Genomic DNA, 25,476 nt, shown 5'->3' with positions numbered 1-25,476 from the left:
ATAAAACTGCTATGATCATGGGTGTGCGAATATCTGTTTGAATCCCTATTTTCAATTCTTTTGGAATTAGTTCCACCAGCTCAGTGGTAGAACTAGTAGATCATGTGATAAAGTTTTTGAGGAACTTTTCCATAGCAGCTGCACCATTTTGTATTCTTACCAGCAATGCATGAGAGTTCTAATTTCCTCACATTCCTGTCAACTCTAATTTCTGTTTTGTTTTGTCTTAAATAATAGACATCTTTATAAGTATGAAGTGGTATGTTATTGTGGCTATATGTTACTGTGGGTTTGAATTGCATGCTCCTAATGGTTAGTGATGTTGAGCATCTTATGCTTGTTAGCTATTTGTGTATCATCTTTGGTGAATCGCCTGTTTATTCTTTTGCCCATTTTTAAGTTGGTTGCTTTGCTTTGTTATTGTTGCATTTTAGGAGTTCTTTATATACACTGGCTATTAATTCCTTCATATTTTCAGAAATTATTTTCTCCTGTTCCGTGGGTTGCCTTTTCACTCTACGGATGGTATCCTTTGGTTCACAAAAGTTTTCATTGTTCGAGAGCCCAGTCTACCCATTTTTTCCTTGTTTTGTCTGTGCTTTTAGTGTCATGTCTGAGAAATCAGTGCCAAATCCAGTGTGATAAAGCTTTTCCTCCATATTTTCTTCTAAGAGTTTTATCATTTTAGCTTTTTACATTTAGATCTTTGATCCATTGTGAGTCAGTTTTTGTATATGGTGTATGGTAAGAGTCAAGGTTCGTCAGAGTTCTTCCTGTAAACAGGTACTTTTCAATCCCACCATGTCTCACTGATGACATGTGTCATTTAAGCTACTGACACACATATTCCCGCATATGCTCATCCTCACTCACTTTGCCTTCCAGTCTAGGCTTCGGTGGTTTCCCAGTAGACAAGTGAGAGAAAGCTGAAGTGGTTGGAAAACTAACAGCTCAGCTGGCTTACCTCCCGTAACTAGGATACAGTGGTGAGAGCACTGAGGCAGTGGCCAGGATCAGCAAGCATTTTGATGTAAACATGCTTGATGAAATCCCCAACAAAAGAACAGCAGAAGTAGGTAAAGTTTCAGGAGAAGGAGGAAAAAGGGAGTGTGTGTTATGTGTGTGCATGTGTGTGTTATATATGCACACATATATGGCAGCAGAGGGCAAGAGTGAGGTGACTCCACACTGGATACTGGATGTGGCTGTGAACTGTAGGTTACAGCAAATTTTTATTTATGTTCATACAAAAATAAATTTCTCTCTGTGCTGCTTTAGAAAAATCAAACTAGATTAACCACGGTTATGTGGGCAAACTGTGTTTTCCAAACAATCCTCCTAGTTCTGTTTTACAGTGGAAAGAACCTAAAAGTGCTTACAGTGTAAAATGTGAAGGTCTGCTTAACCTTCACTTGCAGCATCTTGAGAAGTAAGAAGAAACTACCAGGCCATGTAAGCTGCCTCACCCAGTATCACCAGGACCAAAGGTCTTCACTGGGCGGGCTGCTCTGATGGGCTTGGAGATAACAGCACCCCACTCACATAACTCATAGTTGCAGGAATCTACAGATGAATTGGGCTTCCCAGGCGGCTCAGTGGGTAAAGAATCTGCCTGCAATGCAGGAGATGAGGGTTCAGTTCCCGGGTCAGGAAGAGTCCCTGGAGAAGAGCATGGAAACCCATTCCTGTATTCTTGCTGGAGAATCCCATGGACAGGGGAACCTGGTGGACTACAGTCCGTAGGGTTGCAAAGAGTCAGACATGACTGAAGCGACTGAGCACACACGCGCACACACACATTAATTGGAAACTCTACATCAGAACCCAGGACTGGCAATAGGGCATCCAAATCTCAAATAAATTAGTGTTAAGTCTACTAAGGCTGGCTTCAGGACCTATGAGAAACACTGACCCAGTCTGTCCCCTCTTGTTCTTCATGGCGACTGGTTTACAGAGATAAACTGTTTGCTGTAGGTCCTCACCTTCTCTATGCCATAAAAGGCTATTTGGAGAAAAAAGAAATAACTAAGCCTATTAAACTTTCGGGTTTGACTAAGCCGTGCTTTCTAAAAACAGTTTGCAAGACTGATATAGTATATTTCCCCTGAAGCATTAAAGTCGTTTCACACTTTATTAACTCAGAGAATATCCAGTCTTTTCCTCTGAGACTGGGAATAAATGACTAGCTTAAATCAGAGACGTTTTTCCTGGTATTCTAGTTTTTCAATTGAAATATTAACTCCAAGTACACACAAGGAAAGTACAGACTGTGAGGCGTGAATAGCAATTATGTCTCAAACAACAGTCCCAGAAGTTTATTATACCTGAAAAATCATAAACTTCCTGACACTTGACCATTTCATTCTAAACACCCTAAGTTCAGGAAAACTCTGGATATAAGTTTCTGCACATTTCCTTTCTTAAATTTCAGTCTGTATTTCAGACTGAAATACAGTATATTCGTTTAACTAATATAGTTTTGATTTCTGTGCAGCATTTGTAGTCTTTGTAACTTTTATGTAAATTTCCAACTAACTTTAACTGCCTAGTTAAATTATAGACACTGGGAAAACTGGTTCTCCTCCATCCGCCCCCAACTTTTCCTTCTTCTAAAATATATCTTTCCTCAGAATAGAACAACTTCCCTCTCCTCCCCCAAACCTGCAGATTCTACCTTGGAAAAAAAATTAGACATTTAGTATTTAAATAATTCATAAATGACAAACTCTTCTCCTTTCCCTAGTTTAAAACCATATGTTACCGCATTTTGTTCAAATGGTGAATTCTCGGTAAAAAGGTGTGTGTGTGTGTGTGTTATTTAAACAAGGATTAAAGCAAACAGCTACTAATCAGACAGTAGCATCAGTCTAGTCCTATACGATCATCTGGAGTACTTATTAACCATGTATTTACATTTGAAAACCAGGAATATAAAGTGACAATTTAAGATGAGAAAGAGAAAAAAATAAGAAAAAGAAAAGATGAAAGAAGTATGAATAAACAGGAAAAATGGCAGCAGTGCTTTTTTTTTTCCCCTCCCCAAAGACCAGAGATCCAGTGCTGCTTCCCCATTTCTTACCCCCTGAACAAGAGGCTGTGCCTGCCTGTGTGGCAAGATAAGTGACACTACTGGGTCGTGGAGGTTTCCTGTGTGGACATTTATGAACTTCTGTATTATATCCAGCATCAGATTAGTTTGTGATTTCTCTTCCAAGTCATCAGGACTCACTACTGCATTGGAGAACTGCCCAGGAGCAGAGAAATGCCAGGGGGGAAAGGACCCTACAGCAGTGTGTGAGCTCAAGCGCTGTAACACCCAACCTTTCAGGATACCCGCACATAAAAGAGCGTTTGGAAACTGCCCTCGTGGTCAGGCCCTGGCTTTGTGTCTACTTCCTTGTGGCACCATAAAGTCTCTACCAAAGCTCTGAGACAATATAGTAGAAGCTAAGCATATCAGCTCAGGCAAAAAAAAAAAAAGTCTTGGAAGTTCTCCAGCTGCCTGACTGACCAGTGCCTGCTTTCCAAGAAGACTCTTGGGAGCCTTGGCTATCGTCCATCAATCAGTGATTGGTGGGGCTTTTCCCCTTGACCTTGCTGATGCCTGAGCTGTGTATTAGAAATGCCAGCTCCTGTGCCAAAGCTGGGGCTTCCCTAGTGGCTCAGTGTTAGAGAATCCACCTGCCAACGCAGGAGATGTTGATTCAATCCCTGGGTTGGAAAGATCCCTTGGAGAAGGAAATGGCAACCCAATCTAATATTCTTGCCTAGGAAATCCCATGGACAGAGGAGCCTGGCAGGCTACAGTCCACGCGGGTCTCAAAAGAGTCGGACACGACTTAGCAACTAAATAACAGAAACAACAATGCCAAAACGGACCTATCCATTCTTTTTGTGTGTGTATGTGGCTCATGGGATGTGGGATCTTAATTCCTCAACCAGAGATTGATCCCAGACCCTCAACAGTGAGAGTGTGGAGTCCTAGCCATTGGACTGCCAGGGAATTTCCCCTTTCTATTCCCTGGACAATACTCTGTATGGCTATTTGTGCTTAGTTCTAAATGCAGGTAAAACACAAAAGTTAAATATAAATAGGATATCCAAAGCAATTTATTGGCAGTTATATATAATATTACAATTCTTTTTCGAGCTTTATCTTACTACATTTCTTATAAAAGACAGTGCTCATTCATTGGTTCTTTCATTAATTTTTTTCCTTTACTGAAACATTTCTTCATTTTGTGCTAGGCACTGGGGATACCAATTAAGGTCTCTGCCTTTTAAAAGCTTCAGTTATAGATAATGAAATAAACTATGTTTCTTTACTTTTTCTAATACATTTCAGACAGTGTAGAATAAAATGGAAATAGGCTAAACTGTCTACAATCACTTCACAATAGGAAGTAAATTTTACTTTTTCTGTTACAAAGGGCCCTTTCTCAAATGGCCCCATTTCTAATAGAGTCCAAGTTTTTATAACAAGAATTAAGCTACTGAGTAGTAGGGTTTAACTTTAAGCATACTTTTGCTAGAAGCACATGTTCTTTAAACTTATCATTTTCATTTTTCACTATATGAAAAAATAATAATAATAGCAATAATAATAAACCAAGTATCACCAGAGGAAGAACAAAGCTAGAAAGTTAGTTAAGGGAGAATAACATTTAAATGTTCAGTGGATAAAAAGAAAATGTAATTTGGGGGTTAGTTTAAAGTTGCATTTTAATGCATATTGTCTCTGCCTCCCACTAGAAAGTTTACTTCCTTTTATATGTTTTCTCACAAAGAGCCTATTATAGTCATATTGCTGTGGTATTTGAAAATATTTTTAACTTCAAAAATACCCCACATTCAACTTAAATATTTGTAGAAGAAAGTAACCCATGGCTTAATCAATATTGAGAGTACTTCTGGCCAACTTCTATTTCACTGTAACTAGTGCCTTGGGATACTCGTCTAGGAAATACAAGAACATCAACATTAAACAGGATCTGATTTTTTTCTGTGCTGGCAGATACTGTTCCCTTGTCAGAACTGAGATGACTAATGTTAACCAAACAAAATCAGAAGGTCACACCTAAAACTGAAACTAATGTTTGTCTATGTCACTCCATCGTAGAGTCTTTGTTTCAGAACAGGCAATTTGTCATTTTTCTTATAAGGAGACCTATGATATTCTTGTATACTATGATTTGACATACCACCAGAAGGTAATAAAAGAACATAATCCATAGAGCATGTACTCATGTATAATATGGCACAATAATAATAGCCATACTATTACCATATAACTACCACTTGCTAATATACTTTGAAACTGGGGGAAAGGAAAAGCATTTACATACCATCATAAAGCTACATACGCTTATGTTTGGGAAAGTTTACCTTCTAAATCTATTTTGGTATAAATTCAAGAAACTAAATGAATGAAAAATACTCTTTATACACAAGTTTTAGAATGTATATATAACATATATATATTCTAAAATATATATATAGTCTAAAATATATGTATGTGTATATACTCTAAAATATGTGTGTGTGTATATACTCTAAAATATGTGTGTGTGTGTGTGTGTGTATATCTCCTATATTTGGACTGTCCAGATTTGTCTTGAAGATAAATGGACCATTTATCAAACAATTTAAACTAAACACTGTACTCCCAAAGATGAAGCCCCTTTATTAAATTGTGATTCCCATTTTATCACTGTGTAATTGGGATTTTGAGCTTAAGTGCATGATTATCCAGCTTCTCCATCAAGAAAATGGGACCGATACTTTGGCATAGTGTTTTAGGTCTATATCGATATAAGGAAGGTATATTCAGGAAAGATATAGAGAGAGAGAGATCAATTTTTCAATAACTTGAATCATATTCTAGACAACACAGAGGATTTCCTAGCTAAAGGAACTCTTATGATAAATCCCTTTCCAAATTAAAGAATATTTTTGTGATAAAAATTACCATCCATCACACCACCAGTTCATATATTCCAATGCTGGCACATGAAACTTTTCTGTGAATATTACTCCCAGGTAACTTTCTTAAACTTGTAGTGGTAATTTGAATATATCATAGTTAATAAACAGTATTTACAACTGCATTCAATGGGAAGACATAAAGCATTAGTGTAGGTATACTAAGTAATAAAAAGGTAATACACAATTGAACAAATATCAGAAAGAACATAGTATTTGCTCTTTTGCATAATCATTAGCTTTGAAAAAGGCATCATTATAACCACATGTGAAATGTGTGGTTATAATGATGCATTTCCTATAGCAATATATAATAGCTATAGAAGTTCCCTTTCAGTTTGTCCACAAAAATCTGGGAGTAAATTCCTTCACATTCTTTAGCTTTTAAAATTATACTGTCAAGCAGAAAATTTGTGATTCTTAGGTGTGACTTACACACGGGGCTGTACTCCCAAGAGTACATCCTTGAAAAACATCTATTTTGCTCAACTGAAATAATAATTATTTAAAAATCATATAGTATATAAAATACAAAATAATAAATTTGAACACTTAACATAGCTTAGCCTTCACAACATCGTGGGGTGTATTATCACCATCTTATAGATGGTGAAACTGAGGCTTAGGGAGATTAATGGCTGGTGTGACGACACTTGCTTCTCAAGTGGTGGAGCCAGGGTATGAAGCTAGGTCAGATTCCAGAGCCTGGGTGAGTAGCCCCCATTCCCACTGCTATATCATAGTCCCCATATTCTCACTTGAACATTTGGATTATGTGAATTCTAGTCCTTAAACATTTCCATTTAAGAAGTTAATAGTGCTTTTTTAAGTCTAAAAAGTCGAATTTGAACCTATTTACTACTTTATAAAGGGCCAGAAATAGGCTATGGAACAGTTTGCAGCACTCTCTGAAGGGTGGGGGAAGTGGGGCGGTGTAATGAGGCATTTGGTATTATAGAAAGGTATGGTTTTCCAACAATTTTACTGTGGATCTGTGCTTGAGTTTCCTTCAACTCTGTCAACCAAGGTCCATCTCTCACTGATAGTAGTTTTACCCTGTTAACTCTGCTATTACTAAGAACATAGCAAAGAGAGTTACCACAGCAGAAAGGACCCTGGGCTTTGTCATCAGCTAAATTTCAATTCTGAGCAGTCTTGGGTAAGTCATTTGATCACTCTGAGCCTGAAGTTCCCTGATCTTGAAAAAGGAGGCAACAGTAGCTAACATTTATCAAATTCTTACTGTATACTTGGTTCTCTTCTAAGGACTTGGTTTTATTATCTAATTTATTCCTCACAGTGACGCCTTGAGATAGTGATTGTTGTTACCACCAGTCCAGTCTCATTCTGCAGATGAGGGTGGTAAGGAACAAAGACTTTAAATAAATAAGTACATCACTGTCACACGGCTTCACAGTTAAAGAGCTGGGGCTCAAACCCAGGAAATCTAACCCAAGAGAGCAGGCCTTTTGCTAGAAAGGGCCAGACAGTCAATATTTCAGGTTTTGTGGGCCATACTGTCTCTGCTGCAGCAGAGGTGTCTTTTGCACACTAAGTGCTCAACACGAGAGTTTTTAAACCATACATTACAGAAATTTCATAAGAGATTATTTCTCGTCCATCTCCTTCCCTCCAGGGAATTTATGTCATCTATTGCATTTAAGTTGCACTTGAGTCATCTATTCTCTTTTATGCCACTCTCTTCTTAGCATATGAAGGAAATAACACTCTCCAACCATTTTCCCAGGAATGCTGGAGATGCTGTGGAATACAGTCCTCCTCTGAAAGTATCCCACTGCGGTAAATTGATAGTAATATGATAGCAGTGAGCAAAGCGTCTGGCTTATAAAGATGCTCGATAAAATTGATTTTGATCTTAATGATTTTAATTAATTCATTCTATTACAACATCATTGGGTATTATATTTGTAGTTATGCAGTCAATATATGATAATGTAGTTTTAGGTGTAGATGGAAAAGGTGGATTACCCTTGCAGAATTTCCATCTGTCTCTAAATATAATTAGCCAGATGTGCAGATTTTCAGTCCTCACCCACCTGTTAAAGCTGGATCACTCTTTGGGTTCTGTTTTGACCCACAGTCCATTGTTGCTTGTAAACTTTACAAAGCTATGATCATGCCTTTGGCACTCAATGTTTGTTGAAAGACCATATGTGATCTCCTGTGTGTGTGTGCATGCACTCAGTCATGTCCAATTTTGCAACCCCATGGACTGTAACCCGCCAGGCTCCTCTGCCCATGGAATCTTCCAGGCAAGACTACTGGAGTGGGTTGCCATTTCCTCTTCCAGGGGATCTTCCCAAGCCAGAGGTCAAGCCGGCATCTCTTGCATCTCCTGCATCGGCAGGCAAATTCTTTATCAACTGCGCCACCTGGGAAGTCCCAGGGCTAAGTAACCTGATGTGGCTGCCTGTCTTTGCTCGTGGTCTTTGCTCTGCCCTCTCTTTTCTCCCTCCTTCTTCATCTACCCTTGCTTGGCTGGGAACCCCAAGGACTATGCTGCATTCATGACTGCATCACCAAGCACCCAGCACGGCCTGGCAATCAGCAAGTGTTCGAATGAATGAATAAATGAGTGACTGAATGAATGCATGCACAAACATTGAGCATCTATTTTATCACGTCATTGCCTTCTGCCTGAGGGGTACAGAGGTTGGTTCTAATATCAGTGAATTGACTTGTGTTCCAGGGGCAATAGTTGTTCATAGCGTGTCAAAAAACAAAATTCTGAATCCTAAGTGAAGCTTTTGACATAATTAGAAACCAGCAGTGACACCAGAAAAAGGTCTAAGTCTTAAAAACCAGATGGTCAGCAGTTTTCACATGTCCGTGAAGCCAAGGGGTCTGAATTGAATAAGGCATTTCTATAGCTCGGCAGATCCTTAGCCTGATCGCAAAAGTGCTATTTGGGTGACGTAGGCCTGTCAGTTTGCCGGATGGCAAGTCAGTCTAACGACAGAATCAGTGTGTAGGGCTTTATGGTGGTAGTTCTTTGCTTTGAAAAATTAATAGATTTCCAACCAAATTAATTTGAGTAGTTTTGTATCAAAGAGACATTGCTTTGGATCTTTGAAATCTCTTGCACATGTCTCAGTTTTGATAGCCTTGACAGGAAGAGCCAGGTCAAGACACCAAGCCCATGCTGAGTGTGGAGATACTACTATTTCATTAGTACCTCTCATGTGTAAGTGTATAGGCTTCCCTGGTGGCTCAGCGGTAAAGAATCCACCTACAGTGCAGGAGCCTTGGGTTCGATCCCTGGGTTCGAAGACCCCCCGGAGGAGGGCCTGGCAACCCAGTCCAGTATTCTTGCCTGGAGAATCCACCGACAGAGGAGCCTGGTGGGTTACAGTCCATGGGGTCACAAAGAGTCGGACACAACGAAAGCAGCTTAGCACACACACATGTGTAAGTGTATAATCTGTTTATAACTCCAAGGTAGACTCGATCAGTAATTCTCAACAGGGAGCAGTTTTGGCTCTCTGGAGATGTTTTTGGTTGTTACATGTAGAGGGGATTGGGAATGTAGAGGGCAGAGATCCTATGAGACATGCTACAGTCTACAGGAGACCCCCCTCCACCCAAACCCAGAATTATCACACCCACAATGGCAGTAGCCAATTCAGAAACTTTGGGTTAAATGACACTCAAGGTTCCTTTGCAGCTCAAATTCTGGATTTTAGGAAATTAACTTACATACATCAAAGAATTTTCTAAATTGCCAAACACTATATACATTCAAGCTACTATTATGATACAAGCCATCACTGCTTTTCCTTCTCCTCTCTGGTATTTGTGGGCCTGTCAACCTTTCTGTTCTGAGCCAGATCCTTCAAATATTTAGGTCAGAAGAGCCAAGATAGGGGTGAGACTAGAAGTCCCTTCTACTGCTTGTTCACGGCTTGGGAGAACATTAATTCAGGAAGTAGATGTGTCCGAATTTGCCAGTTTCATTTTTTTTTTCAGCATTACCCATCAACCTGTTGAGAAAGAAGTGTATGTGTGTAATGCTTATTTAACCAGATAGCATATTCTTTTTAACTTTTTATTTTGTATTGGGGTATAGCCAATTAACAATGTGACAGTTTCAAGTGAACAGCAGGGCATGAAGGGACTCAGCCATACATATACATGTGTCCATTCTCCCCAAACTCCCCTCCCATCCAGGCTGCCACATAACATCAAGCGCAGACAGTTCCATGTGCTATACAGTAGGTCCTTGTTGGTTATCCATTTAAAATATAGCAGTATATACATGTCTGTCCCAAACTCCTTAACTATCCCTTCCCCTGCCCCCAGGCAGCCATAAGTTAGTTCTCTACCTCTGAGTCTCTTTCTGTTTTGTTAAGTTTATTTGTATCAATTTTTTTTTTTTTTGATTCCACGTATAAGGGATGTCAAATGATGTTTCTCCTTCTCTGTCTGACTTGCTTTACTCAGTAAGACAATTTCCAGGCCCATCCATGTTGCTGCAAATGGCATTATTTCATTCTTTTTAATGGCTGAGTACAGATAGCAGATTCTTAACTGGTATTTATGTGCCGCCAAAACCCCACAGAAAGTTCCCCCACGCCACCCCTCTGGGGCAGGTGGTTCTACCCCTCCCCTGGTACACAGCCAATGTCCCTGGGAACCCACAGCCAAGTGCCTCATTTCAGGGATATGTTGATAGAAATGCCTGGGAAAAATGAACCTCTCGGCTTTCACCTGTTTATCAGTCATTGACCGAATGATGTGCTTTACCGTAACAAACTCTGTACCAGCATCAGTGCAGTTGAAGACCCATTATGAATTAACTCTTCTCAGAATTAGCCAAGAGCTGACAGAAGGTATGGCCCAGAGTGCCTCTATTCTAGGGCCCCTTTATCCTTCCAGGATTTTCCCTAAATAAAAGAGAATCATGGGAGGATTTTTGTGTGTCCCACGGGCCATGCCTTCAAATAGCACAAGGTTACTGGCCGAGGTAGAAAAGGTTGCTGTGCTTCAGCTTTCTGTTTGGGCTCCCAGGTAATTTCCAAGTATCCTGCCTCCATTTTGAGCAGAACTGCTGTAAACGTTCAAGCTCTGGGGTAACAGAAATGTCCCTATCCCCAGAGGCCTGCCCACCTGTCCTCAAGCCCAGAGGCCTGCCCGGTGGTGGGAGTGTCTGCTCTGCTGTTGACTCTAATGGGTGGTGGTAACTTGGCACAGAGCAGTAAGATAACCGCTCAGCGTGAGGCCAAATCTTCGAAACTTTTTGTAGAAGTTGGTCTTCAATTCTTTTCCCCCTCATGTGTGATATTAAGTATCATTTAATCTTGGAACCAATCCTCTTGAGATGGGTGCTATTACTAGAACCATCTCAGAGATGTAGACAGGGAACCTCATATGACATGGCAGGTAAGTGGCACAGACATGACCTGAACTCATCTTTCTTCAGCTCCAAAGTCCTTGCTGTCACCAGTATGGTATGTATTTTATTATATCTATACATTGTGTATGCTGAGTCATGCCTAAGAAGTGACTATCAGTAAAGACACATTTTATGTTATAAATAAGGGGACATAAAAATAGAACTCTAACTGCAAACAGAGCCAGAATTACCTCTTGAATAAATTCTAAAACCTTCTACTGGATTAAATTCCAGTTAGTGCTGGAAGATTCACCACTGAATATTACATTCAAGGTACAGTGTGTCTATTAGTGAGCAAATAAAGCTCCCCCAAGAATTCCAATTCCAAATTGCATAGTAATCACACACACACATAGACACACACATGGCTGTGAATCAAAGTTAACTGGTGGTTTGTGCTACCATGAGTGTAAACTCATGCCTGCTTTTGATCCCAGGTAAAGACTGGTTGGTAAACATTGGAAATATTTCCCAGTACAGTGTTATCCCTTGCCCTCTAAAATGTCCCACTTCAGAGAATTCCCTAGTAGTCCAGTGGTTAGGATTCCATGCTTCCACTGCTGGGGGACCTAGATTCGATACCCAACCAGGGAACTAAGATCCCACAAGCCATGCATCAGGGCCAAAAGAAAAATGTCCCACTTCAAACTTAAAATCCTACTGAAAGGTACTCTAAACCAGTATTAAGGGAATTCAAATCCTTGATGATTTCTGCTTTAAGCCTGAGTTAACCCCAAGATGTTATTTTACACTAACAAGCCCAAACTCAACCTAAAACAAAAACAACAAAAATTCTAGCTAATAGTTCAAAATAATAATAGCTTGATTTTGATAGTATATTCTCCTGTTTTACATGCCAAACTGTGAATAAATGAGTAGTTTTGAATATAATGCCATGTTTGTTTAATGAGAGCAGCCTTCAATGAAGACTAACGTGTTTTCAGTGTGTGAGAGCATGGCTCTGTGTGGGGAAGGTCCTGCTGCCAGGGACCTGGCATCCATGTGGGCTGCGGGACCGTCTGAGCCCAGTGCAGCAAGTCTCTGCAGGTTCTTTCTGGAAGAGCCTCTTGCAAAGTGCTATAGCCAAAGGTTAGGTGAGAAACAGGCTTACACTCGGATGGCTGAGCGACGTCACCAGTAGAAAATCACACTGCCAGACAACTTACCTGCTATGAATGGAATCTGGGAGGCTCTGATATGCCAGTCTACACCAGAATTCACAGGCTAGGCTTCTCATTCTGACTAGTGTAGGGTTGGCTGGGGTAGCCTCTTGTTTCTCTGTAAACACAAGGAAGATTCTTAACTCAGTCTTAAGACTGGGTAAGATTTTTAAGTTCAAATTTCTTATGCTAACATTTCTTGAGCACTTGGCCCGAGGTTCTGCACTGGGAGCTTTGCATGGATCATTTCAGTTCAATGGTAGGAGTCACTCGGGGCAGCTGTGGTACAGACTCTTAAGACACACTGTCAGAGTTCAAGGTAAGCTCCAGGAGGACAAGGTCCGCTGGTATTTGGCACATAGTAGGTGCTCGATTTGGAGAAGGCAATGGCAACCCTCTCCAGTACTCTTGCCTGGAGAATCCCATGGACGGAGGAGCCTGCGTAGGCTGCGGTCCTTGGGGTTGCTAAGAGTAGGACATGACTGAGCGACTTCACTTTCACTTTTCACTTTCATGCATTGGAGAAGGAAATGGCAACCCACTCCAGTGTTCTTGCCTGGAGAATCCCAGGGATGGGGGAGCCCAGTGGACTGCCATCTATGGGGTTGCACAGAGTCGGACACAACTGAAGCGACTTAGCAGCAGCAGCAGCAGGTGCTCAATTAATATGTGCAGAATGAATGAATTTAAAATCTTAAGAAATTTTGTTTACATATAAGTGTTAGGAGCTGAGCCAGCATTCTTCAGCAGATATCTCTTCTTCTGGTCTCATAAATTTGACTGTGTAGTTAAATGGAAGACAGCTTAGAATTGCAGGAGTGGGGAGGCAAGCAGCTTGAGAAGACTCTTTAAAACTGGTGCTAAAATTAAGTAATTGCTCAGCATAGGAAACAGGGAAAAGTGACTGTAATACCTTAGCAAGAAGAATCTTTGTTATTTAGTCTCATTGATGTTCTCCATGAATGAAGGTTGGCAAACGTCTTCTATACCTGGCCAGAGAGTAAATATTTCAGCCTTTATGGCCCATGCAATCTCTGTCTGAACTAGTCAAGTCTGCCACTGAAATGGAAAAAGAGCCATCTTTCTTTCTTTTTTTTTTTAAAAGAGGATGACTGTTCCAATAAAACTTTATTTAAAAAAACAAATGGCAGGCTATATTTGGACCATGGTGTAATTTGCCAAGCCCTGGTCTAAAGCATGTCTAGTTGTAATAAAGTTTCTGTTTCATCTCTGAAAGAAGGGTCATATAGCTAAATGTTATATAGCTCCCCTGCTTTCAAGACATTAAATAAGCCATATATCTTTTACATATCTAAGCCTTTGGCCTTGAAAACTCATTAAACAGCATGGTAATTTATTTAACTATGGCATCTTAGACATAAAGATAAGAAGAATGGAGTTTGCAGACCATAAGACTTTCTTGAATGTGTTAAACTAATGCAATATACCATTTGTAATGGCCTCTAATGAAATCCTAACTTTACAGAATCTTATTTTTATCCTTTTTGCATCTCTGATCCTTCTCACTATGTGTGTTAACCTTTACATAATAAAGAACCATTTTAACTGTTTTTACACGTACAGTTCCGTGGCATTAAGTACATTACACTGACGTGCAACCATCACCACCACCCCTCTCCAGAACTTTCTTATCATCTCTCACTGGAACGCCATAAACCATAGTTCCCCATTCTCCCTCCTCACAGTTCTTGGCCACCACTATTCTGCTTTCTATGAATTTGACTCTTTAGGTACTTCATGAAAGTGGAAACATACAATATTTGTCCTTTTGTACCTGGCGTATTTCACTTAGGGTATCTTCATGGTTCATCCATGCTGCAGCATGTGTGAGAATTTCCTCTTCTTTAAGGCTGAATAATACTCCATTGAGTACACATGCCACATTGTGTTTGCCCATTCATGTGTAGTGGACTTCGGGGTTGTTTCTACCTTTTGGCTACTGTGAATAATACTGTTATGACCAATGGTGTGCAAATATCTGTGTTGAGTCCCAATTTTCAGTTCTTTTGAGTATATACCCAGTAGTGGAATTGGTGGATCATATGATAACTGTTATGTTCTTGAGCAACCACTATACAGTTCTCCACAGTAGCTGCACCATTTTACATTCCCACCAGCAATGAGCAAAGATTGCAGTTTTTCTACATTCTTGTCAACACTTATTTTACTTCATTAGTTTGTATGTTTGGTTGGTTATAATAGCATGCTAGGACTTCCCAAGTGGCTCAGTGGTGAAGAATCTGCAGTGCAGGAGACCCAGGTTCAATACCTGGGCCAGGAACGTACCTTGGAGGAAGAAATGGAAACCCACTCCAGTATTCTTGCCTGGAGAATCCCATGGACAGAGGAGCCTGGCAGGCTACAGTCAGTGGGGTCACAAAGAGTCAGATATGACTGAGCACTCACAGGTGCGTGCACACACACACACCCACACACACAATAGCATGCTAATGGGTGCAGAGTGGTATCTTATTGTGGTTCTCAGTTGCTTTTATGTATCTGTAGTATAAAAATAGTTCATTTAAATACTACACTAATTTATATTTCATGCAAATTATATATATTTTTTTCATGGGTATATGCATTTATTCCTCTCCTAACTCCAGAATTATATGAGATGGCTTCCAAGGACATGAAAACAGTAAGATGAATAATATACATAGCTAAATTCATGGCATTGGGAATATAGGAGACTAAAAAAATGAAACTATAGCCAAGATCAGATGAACCTGAGAGTGTACTGTAATGTCTTACACAATTAAAAACTAAAGTGACAAATTCAGTTCCAAACCTCCTAGGGGTCAAAGTAAAAAGGGAAGGGGGACCAGTAACATGATTCATTTATCCCAGATGATGAAAGCTCAGGAAAAAAGGCTTTTCTTGGCTTGCAGGTGCAAGAGAATAAGCTATAACTACTTACTGAAAGCAACAGATTTTCTGGTGAAATTAATAGGGCTGGAATTGAAAATGACTCCCTTAGCCTGGCATTATACAGCTTTTTGTGAGAGTTAAAGAGTAGTTTCAAAGTACAATTATCAAAGTATTAAGAAAAAGTCAAGTCTACATCTCTCAGAAGAGATAGAAGGACTATTCCTTTGGACTTTAGTCACTGTTTTATGTAGTTAAACCATGTTAAGATCTTGAATTCCCTCATACATGTTTATATATATATATATACACCTGGCATTTCCTTCCCAGGTCACAGATTATAAATGCATGTGTGTTTGTACAAAGAATCTTCTTATCTTCTTATGAATATATCCTTATCTTCCTTTTGGAAGGAGGGAAAGATCTTCATGTTCAAATCTGATACTGAAATTTCTGCTTCAACACAAAACTCCAGGAACTATATTATTTTCAAATTTAAACCAGAAAAAAAGGCTTCATAATAATTGGATATGTTGCCAAAACAGCTTTCAAGCAACTGAAGAGCAAAGAAAATTAAAAATAAGAATAGCAGCCATATCAAACAGATGTTTTTAAAGAACTGAGAAAGTGTCAAAATTACTCTAAAACTAAATTGGTCTGAAGTTTTACCCAGAAGTTTGGATGAACTGTAATAACTGACATTTCTTGAGCATTTACAACTTCCCAAGCACAGTTCAAAATGCTTGTATGTATTAACTCACTTTTGTAAACTTAACAAAGTTAATACTGTTATCATCGTTCCCATTTTATAGACAGGGAAACTGAGGCATGAAGGAGCTGGATATCCTTGCTTCGGGTCATACAACTAGGAAGTGTTCAAGCTAGGGTTCACACATAGTCATGCACTCTGGTTCCAGTTCAGTTCAGTTCAGTTCAGTCTCTCAGTCATGTCCAACTCTTTGCGACCCCATGAACCGCAGCATGCCAGGCCTCCCTGTCCATCACCAACTCCCGGAGTTCACTCAAACTCATCTCCAGTGAGTCAGTGATGCCATCCAACCATCTCATCCTCTGTCGTCCCCTTCTCCTCCTGCCCTCAATCTTTCCCAGCATCAGGGTCTTTTCAAATGAGTCAGCTCTTTGCATCAGGTGGCCAAAGCATTGGAGTTTCAGCTTCAACATCAGTCCAGTGGCCACTCACTAACCCGTGAACCTGTATTGCTGCTTGATGTTTCAGCAGATGAACCAAAGTAGTACTGGTTGGCCAACAGGCAAAAACATACATTCTGTTGTGTCCCTATCATTCCTTTTTTTTTTCTTTAGATGAGCAAATGTACCTTAATTAACCTTGAAATTTCCCTTAATATCCTTGTGTAGAATTCCCAGTAGTAAATTTTAAACAATGAAAAAAAAATTTAGTTGAATGATGAAACCATATTCCAATTATAAATCATATTTTTACAGTTTTAAGAATGTGGAAGAATGCTTATAAAATGAAGTAAAGCAGCAGATGTAAATTTGTTGGAAGCCTAGCTCCACCTCTCCCATTCCCCCCAAAGAAACTATCAAAAGAAAGATGGAAAAGTTTATGTGGCTATCACTGGGTAGGAGAATTAGGAATAACTTCTTTTCCTACTTTTTCTTAATTTCCATAAAATTTACTTGAATACTTTCATAGTCCAAAAAAATGAAATAAACTTCATTTTTTAAAAAAAGCTAAGCAGAGCTATTCTTCACAAAGGCACAATAAGAAGCGCCTAGTGATGATCTCACTGTCTAATTTTAAATCATTTCTAAGGGCCTTGCTCTGAAGGAGTGAAGGTGGCATGGTTTGGACTTGCACTTATGTGGGTATTTAATTTTAGAAAAAAATGAAAAACTCTGCAGTTGTCCCATTGCAAGTATTCAGTAGCCACAAGTGGCTACTGACAGCTTTTTCATCATCACAGAGAGTTCTTATTGCCGAGCACTGGTTTAGAAAAAAGAACACAAGATGGCTTGAAATCAAGTCCCGATAGGAGTGGATACCTACTGTGTGAAATGAGTAATTTATTCAACCTATTTCCCCACAGACAAATTGGGACTAATGATACTGTCACTTACCATGAAAGGAGATTAAGATCAAATAAGATAATGGATGTGACAGTTCTCTGAAAACTATCCTGCAGTTTACCAGATAGTTGTTTTCAAAAATCCCCAGCCTGAACCTAATCTAGCTCTTTGTGCACTGATTCCAAATCCATGAATGGTTCATAATTGCTGACAAGGAGTGACAGCGTAAAAGTCAGACTTACCAGCTCTTCACACAGTTCTTCGAGCAAGTCCTTCGTTATTGTGGATATTCCATTTCTTCCCTGTAAAAAGCTTCAGCACACAGTTCTGTATCTTCTACAACACCTCCTCAGTTTTTTCCTTAACAATATAAATACACTGCCCTCTTTCCATTCCTAAATGAAAAAGCCTCTTTAAAAAGAAAGCAAAGAAAGCAGACTTTGTCTGCCAAAGAAATAAAGGGGGTAAAATACTATAACTAAAAGGAAATCAATCTGAGTTGACAGTGCAGGAATTAAGCAAAAGATGTTGCCAACTGCCTCAGGAACATGAGATTTGCACCCACAGTGACAGCAGGTTCTCTATGCTTCAAAGCTGTTGGGGGTACTGATTAGGCGGAAGTACCTGCTCCTTCTGATTTTTTTTTTCCTGAGTCACTTCTGGTTTTTCCTGCAAAACAACTTGCCTAATTTAGACTATTTTAGAGCTGCCGCTCATCCAGAGAAGTCCCCATCTTATTTCTCATTTAACCACCCGATAGTTAAGCGTGAGTCTTGGATGGCTTTAAGAAAAAAAGAGAGGAGAAAAAGAAGGAAAAAAATTGTAGTTAAGTTGTGGCTCAACTTGGTGTAGATTGTAGGCTCATCCTCTCTCTCCTGCCTTCCCCAGGTCTCCACCGGCCGTGGATGCCTTTGACATTATGACCGCAGAGGATTCCACCGCAGCCATGAGCAGCGACTCCGCCACCGGGTCCTCTGCCAAGGTGCCCGAGGGCGTGGCGGGCGCGCCCAATGAGGCGGCGCTGCTGGCGCTGATGGAGCGCACGGGCTACAGCATGGTGCAGGAGAATGGGCAGCGCAAGTACGGTGGCCCGCCGCCCGGCTGGGAGGGCCCACACCCACAGCGCGGCTGCGAGGTCTTCGTGGGCAAGATCCCCCGCGATGTGTACGAGGACGAGCTGGTGCCAGTGTTCGAGACGGTGGGCCGCATCTACGAGCTGCGCCTCATGATGGACTTCGACGGCAAGAACCGCGGCTACGCCTTCGTCATGTACTGCCACAAGAACGAGGCCAAGCGCGCCGTGCGCGAGCTCAACAACTATGAGATCCGCCCCGGACGCCTGCTGGGCGTGTGCTGCAGCGTCGACAACTGCCGCCTCTTCATCGGGGGCATCCCCAAGATGAAGAAGCGCGAGGAGATCCTGGAGGAGATCGCCAAGGTCACAGAGGGCGTGCTCGACGTGATCGTCTACGCCAGCGCGGCCGACAAGATGAAGAATCGCGGCTTCGCCTTCGTGGAGTACGAGAGCCACCGCGCCGCCGCCATGGCTCGCCGCAAGCTCATGCCCGGCCGCATCCAGCTGTGGGGCCACCAGATCGCTGTGGACTGGGCCGAGCCCGAGATCGACGTGGACGAGGATGTGATGGAGACCGTGAAGATCCTCTACGTGCGGAACCTCATGATCGAGACCACCGAGGACACCATCAAGAAGAGCTTCGGCCAGTTCAACCCGGGCTGCGTGGAGCGCGTCAAGAAGATCCGCGACTATGCCTTCGTGCACTTCGCCAGCCGCGAGGACGCCGTGCACGCCATGAACAACCTCAACGGCACCGAGCTGGAGGGCTCGTGCCTCGAGGTGACGCTGGCCAAGCCGGTGGACAAGGAGCAGTCCTCCCGCTACCAGAAGGCAGCCAAGGGTGGCAGCGCAGCCGAGGCAGCAGTGGTGCAGCAGCCCAGCTACGTGTATTCCTGTGACCCCTACACGCTAGCCTACTATGGCTAACCCTACAAAGCGCTCATCGGGCCCAACAGGGACTACTTCGTGAAAGGTTAGTGGGGGTTCCTCACCTGCGTGGGTGGGAGTCGGGGAGACGCATCTGCCAGATGGATGCCATTTGGGAGGTGGTGGCTGTCATTTACTGAGCTGGTGGACGGCGACCCTTCCTACTCACCCTCGTTGGGGCAGTCAGTCACTTCTACAGCATCGAGAAAATGTAGATGGTTCATATATACAGCGTGAGGTAACATTACCCATCATGTGAAGCATGCAAGCTCTTCTTGCGTTTTCTTGCGTTTTCCCAGGGCCTTTATCCAATGTGGGGCTAGACGGCAAGGTTCTTAGGTTAAAGCCTGCTTGTGAAATTAAACCTTTAGAATGTTGGGGAGTAGGGGGCACAGTATTGTTGGGTTTGTTTGTGTTGTTTTGTTGTTCTTAGTCACTGACTAGCCTGTACTGAAAGCAGGCATTACACTGGAAAGCAAAATACTTGGGTTCTGGGTCCTGCCATCTGATTAACTGGCTCTGTGACTTTAGTCAGCCCCTTTAAGCTCCCGAAGCCTGTTTTCTCACGCCTAAAATGAGGAAGATGAACTAGCAGTTCCCCTTCTACATCTAGTTTTGTGACCGTCTTAGAAAATTTTTATTTATTGGAGTGGCAGTTACAATCCTAGGAACTCACCCTTCAAGTTCATCTTGTGTACTAAGCAGACATCTTAGGATGCATCTAGGCTGGAGCCAGAAAGTCTGAAGCATCTTCCGAGCTCACTAAAGAGCAGAGGTGTAGCCACCTGCAGCTTAGAGCCAGGACAGATACCGAAGTGCCAAGAGCCTTGGGTTAAGATCCGCCTCCTGTACTGTTGCTGTTGGTAGCTCATCATTTTTTGTGTTGTTATTATAAGCAGGCAGCATAAGAGGCCGGGGTCGAGGTGCAGCTGGCAACAGAGCCCCGGGCCCCAGGGGTTCCTACCTTGGGGGATATTCTGCTGGCCGTGGTATATATAGCCGATATCATGAAGGAAAAGGAAAACAGCAAGAAAAAGGATATGAACTTGTACCGAATTTGGAAATCTCTGCCGTCAATCCAGTTGCCATTAAGCCTGGTACAGGTCAGTATAAACCAGAGTGAGAATGCATTTATTCAGCCTGAACCCCAACTCTCTCTCTTTGAAGTGACTTCCTCGGCACTTTCATCTGTACATGGGTTCCTCTTCTCAAAGGCAGGCGGAGATTAGGCAAGGATTGTGGCCTCCTGGGCCTTCTTATCTAGAACTTGGGGGATGGTCTAATTTTGACCATGTTCAAGTCAAACTTTCTTATAGTGGGTTTCCCAAATGGCTGTCACCAGTTGTTAGACTTTTTCTCAATTAGGTAGGTTCTCAATTAGGGAGGTTGGGGCAAGGGGTGCGGAGGTAGAAAAATGTGAGGCTCTTCTATATCTTCTACCAGCTAACAGCTTTCTGTTCCTTACTCAAGCCTATTTTGACCCCAGTCATCAGAAGCCAGAAGGTGCAACTCTTTGCCAGTTGTGAGAGTTGTTGGGAAATTCCCCTTCAGGAGCAAATAATGCTGCTGTGCCTTGTCGTGGTCTTAACCAACCAGAACACCTGGGAGTAAGGCAGCAGAGAAACTTTCTGCAGCTAATTCCCAGCTCTCATTTCCGCCTCTTGCTGGATCAGTAGATTGAGGGTAGGGGCACTCAAGTAGTTGAAGCCAAGGACCTTGAACTTTGCTTCCACCCTCCAGGCCCCACAAACCAGTTTTCCAACGTTGTTAATGCTCGTCAGTCATCTGAGACAGGTCTTCTTTCTAATCCTAAGCTGCAGGGAGCTTTATTGAACTGCACAGTGTGAGCACGGCACAAACTCCCTATGTGCGCACACCACACAAGCACCCAAACACATGGGAAATTCCATCATGATACTCCTCCAGACCTTCTCCCAGTCTCATGGAGGGTAGGTTGAAGAGCTCTTTGAGAGCATCCGCACTTCGAAGCTCAGCTCCTCTGACTTCGTGTTGGCTGAGGACTGTACTCCTTCCCCTGGCTAAAACGGTTTCAAGGGAGCTGTGTATAGGGGGTGTAGGTTGGCATTGGCCACATAGGGGCTTACAAGGCCTTTTCTCAGTAGAGCTTCCTTTTGAAGTAATCCAGTGATTTTTTTTTTTTTTTTTAATGCCTGTGAAAAAAATTCTGCCACTTCTGCAGTTAAGTGACTCCTTAGACTGGATTTCCTTGGAAATGTCATTGATGCATCAAGCAATATAAAACTGATCCTGTTTCTCTCTAATTCCATAAAGCAGAGCCTGGATACAGGAGTTGTCACTTCTACTTGTTGGGAAAGGTATTCCCATTGGCAGTAGTTTAAGATTTAACTAGAGAAAAGAAAAGTCGCTCAGTCATGTCCAACTCTTTGAAAACCCATGGACTGTCCATGGAATTCTCCAGGCCAGAATACTGAAGTGAGTAACCTTTCCCTTCTCCAGGGACTCTTCCCAACCCAGGTTTCCTGCATTGCAGGCAAATTCTTTACCAGCTGAGCCACCAGGGAAGCCCAGAGAAAAGAACTCAAAGATCTTTAAGCATGTAATTGTGTTCTGAGGCGTAGGGTAGAAATTCCTGTGGCTGGTAGCCAGAACAATCCAGAGTTGCTTAGTACAACTCAGATGTAGCTCAAACTTATAGCCCTTTCTAGACCCTGTCCCCTTGACCTCTATTTCTGATTCATTCAGAAAATTAGAATTCTGTATTTTAGGAGGAACACCAGGCAATAGTGAAGTATCTAGGCACAAGATCATATAGATAGAAAGGCAGGTAAAAGATCTGGTTTAGATTTTAGATATATTTTATTGAATGACTATCATTGTTTAGCCTACAGTCATTTCTCTTTGGGCTTCCCCAGTGGTTCATTGGTAAAGGATCTACCTGCAAAGCAGGAGACGTGGATTTGACCCCTGAGTCGGGAAGATTCCCTGAAGGAGGGCAACCCACTCCAGTATTCTTGCCCGGAGAATCTCATGGACAGAGAAGCTGGGTGGGTTACAGTCCATAGAGTCACAAAAAGTTAGACACAAATGAAGCGACTGAGCACACAGCATGCAAGCATTTCTCTTTAACTTATATCAAATCAGCTTTTATTCGAAGAAATTACCTACAGTTGGAAAATAAAAATAAGTGAAAGTATACTTTGTTGTATGCATTTCAATATTCTTACCATCCTCAAAACATGCAGCACACACACAAACTCCCCCAAATCAGGGCTATTTTTTTTTTTTTGGTCTTTTTACCTCTCCTTATCATACATTGGAGAAGGGCATGGCAACCCACTCCAGTATTCTTGCCTGGAGAATCCCATGGACAGAGGAGCCTGGCGGGCTGTACAGTCCATAGGGTCGCAAAGAGCCAGACATGACTAAAGCAGCTTAGCAGCAGCATACATTGACATTCGAAAACTGTGATCTGTCTGATCCTCTGGTTGAAATGAGTCCTTTGAACTTTATTCACAGAAACATGTCTTTGCATTGGCAGGTCGGGGAGGATATACACTGACCTCTGAGTTCTCAGAATGAAACTCTCAATAGCACCTGCTCTTTAAAACGTGGTGAAAGTGAAAAAGGGCAGTGGGGCAGGTACTGAGTAAGATAGGTAATAAGGAACTGGCAGGCTCTTCTCACACTCTTGGGCCTCAACCCTCTGCTCTCACTTCTTATTCTGATCCTGTTTTCTCAAAATTGCAAGGCCCTTTCTTGCTTTGTAGGACCTCAAGAATATGAGTCTAAACGCTATTCTGTTCTAAATTCTGTTAGCAGCAGTAGAAAATGTGGGCAAAACTTAACTGTGGGCTTGCGTACCCTGAGGATCCGTGGGGAGATCCCACCCATTGCCCACATGGTTCCTTTTGAAAGTCCAGCGGGATATAGGGTACCTCCACCTCCCCTCTCTTCCTCTTGGGTAGCACCTGTAGTGAGAGAGCATTCGTTTGCAGGCAGAGCCCCTGGCTGCTAAACTTGTTTTTAAAAGTATTGAGGAAGTGATGGCGCTTCCCTCAGTGCCTGGAAGTGATTGACCTGTGTTTCCCTTTTCCTTCTTTTGCAGTGGCCATCCCTGCCATCGGCGCCCAATATTCCATGTTTCAGGCAGCTCCGGCCCCTAAAATGATTGAAGATGGTAAAATCCACACAATGGAGCACATGATCAGCCCCATCGCTGTGCAGCCCGACCCAGCCAGTGCTGCTGCGGCCGCCGCAGCCGCCGCTGCCGTCATCCCTGCCGTGTCCACGCCACCGCCTTTCCAGGTAGGCTTCTTGCTGCGGTGTTTGTGTGAGGTCTCATGTATCACAGATTCACTTAATACTCTGCAGGAGCACTGACACTGTGCCTGGCTTTCTGCTAGAACTATGGGTCTGAGTGACAGAAATATTTTTGTAAGATAAATCATGACAGGACAGGAAAATGTTAGATAAGAATTGTACTATCCTAAAGTTGCCAGTGTATTAAAGATAGGAAGCAATATGCAAAAATGACATATGGAATTTCTCACAGTGTCGTTATACATCCTATTTTTTTTTAATGACATAGGATAATTTTTAACTCATGTACTTATTGTTACAGAGGTGACACACGGAGTCCCAGGGTTCATGCCAGATTGTAGTTTTGCATTCCAGATTATAGTTCAGTAAAGGTTTTTTAAAGTTCTGCCCCTCTTCTTCCCCTCCATCCCTCTCTATGAGTATATCCATAGGTATATACGTATGCATATATATATGTGAGTGCCTGTAGAGAGACAGAAATGTCTGTAAAGATTTACGAAACTTTACAAAACTCTCCCAACCATATCCAGCTATTCCCATTTCTCCTCCCAATCCAGTTTTACCATTCCATCCTCCTTCCCCACCTTTACTCATAGTGTTCTCATCTATCTGGTTTTTTTCTCTAGAACCTTTTCCATCTACCTCACCTTGGAAACCATCTGTCCTGTATATCTCCATATTGGCTGCTTGACTACCAGTCAAGTTCTATGTTCTGTCTCCCCAGTTAAAGTATTTCCAGACCAAGAGCCACATCTTATATATATTTCTTTGTTTCTGCAATATGTAGCACACAGGGAATATCTATACCATATATCATTTTCCTAGACAGAAAAATAATCTTGAAGCTATCCTTTGTGAAGCAGTGAATATCAAACACCTCATCAATCCATAAGCATAAAAACTCAGGCCAGGGATGTCTTGTATCTAACTGGATGAGAATTATCGAGGAGACATGTTTATAAAACAGAGGTTCTTAGATTTAAACCCCAGAAGACTCCAGTTCAGCAGAACTGGGCTGGGGTTCTAGAATCCATATTTTGTCCCACCTGCTCAGTAATGCTGAAACAGCCAGGACTGTGAACCCCAGCAGTAGTCTTGGGTTGGAAATGACTCACAAGGTAGTTATTACTGTGTCCTGACTATAAATACATACAGTAACCTACAAGCATTACCTAGTGGAATTCTGCTAATTCTAATTCCTCTTTCCTAGGAAACTTGTGAACTTTGGTCTTCGCTGAGTGGTCACAGCTGTAGCCGGGCCCAAATTTCAGGCTTCATGATTACATTCTGGATTGCAGGCTGTTTCTGTCTTATATCAGTCTGTACGGATGCTGGCGTCGGGGTCTTGTGGCTTGGGATTTGTTCAGTGTGCTGTCATCATCAGTAGAGTCCTATGGCAGTTGTTCCCTCCTCCAGTATATTCTGCAGAATGCCTGGAGCCACTTCCTCTGTAATGTGGGAATGGCTTCTTTGAGTGTGTGGCCCCGCTGCTGTCCCTCAAAGCTGAGTACTGTCTGTCCTGCCTTGAGTTCTTTGACCTGGGTTCTCTGGTACGTTCCGTCCTCTACCTCCTCTGTGTTCTCTGCCAAACTGCAGCAGAGGAAGGAGCATTTTAAGCTCCACGGATTGGTAAAAAGAACACTGTTCAGAGTGAAACCACAGATCGGTTCCCAGTG

At 42.1% G+C, this 25,476-nt stretch overlaps 1 protein-coding gene and 1 long non-coding RNA gene across 2 annotated transcripts in view; one reads left to right on the top strand and one right to left on the bottom strand.

Moving 5' to 3' along the window:
• The window catches only part of RBM47 (RNA binding motif protein 47), an 89,944-nt gene that overhangs the window by 58,338 nt on the left and 6,130 nt on the right, over positions 1-25,476 (top strand). The window contains 3 exon segments of the mRNA XM_010858828.1: positions 18,385-19,544; positions 20,395-20,601; positions 23,586-23,785. Of these exon segments, the coding sequence (XP_010857130.1) occupies positions 18,416-19,544; positions 20,395-20,601; positions 23,586-23,785 (1,536 nt within the window). The 5' untranslated portion in view covers positions 18,385-18,415.
• Positions 10,363-18,378, bottom strand: LOC105002299. Its single transcript, XR_826937.1, has 2 exons — positions 17,739-18,378; positions 10,363-12,673 (listed from the first exon to the last, which is right to left on the bottom strand). It is a non-coding gene; the product is annotated as an uncharacterized LOC105002299 (long non-coding RNA).

Source organism: Bison bison, unplaced genomic scaffold (assembly GCF_000754665.1).
Source record: "Bison bison bison isolate TAMUID 2011002044 unplaced genomic scaffold, Bison_UMD1.0 scf7180017864451, whole genome shotgun sequence".
NCBI classification, from domain to species: Eukaryota; Metazoa; Chordata; class Mammalia; order Artiodactyla; family Bovidae; genus Bison; species Bison bison.
This window is presented reverse-complemented; position numbering and strand designations above follow the sequence as displayed.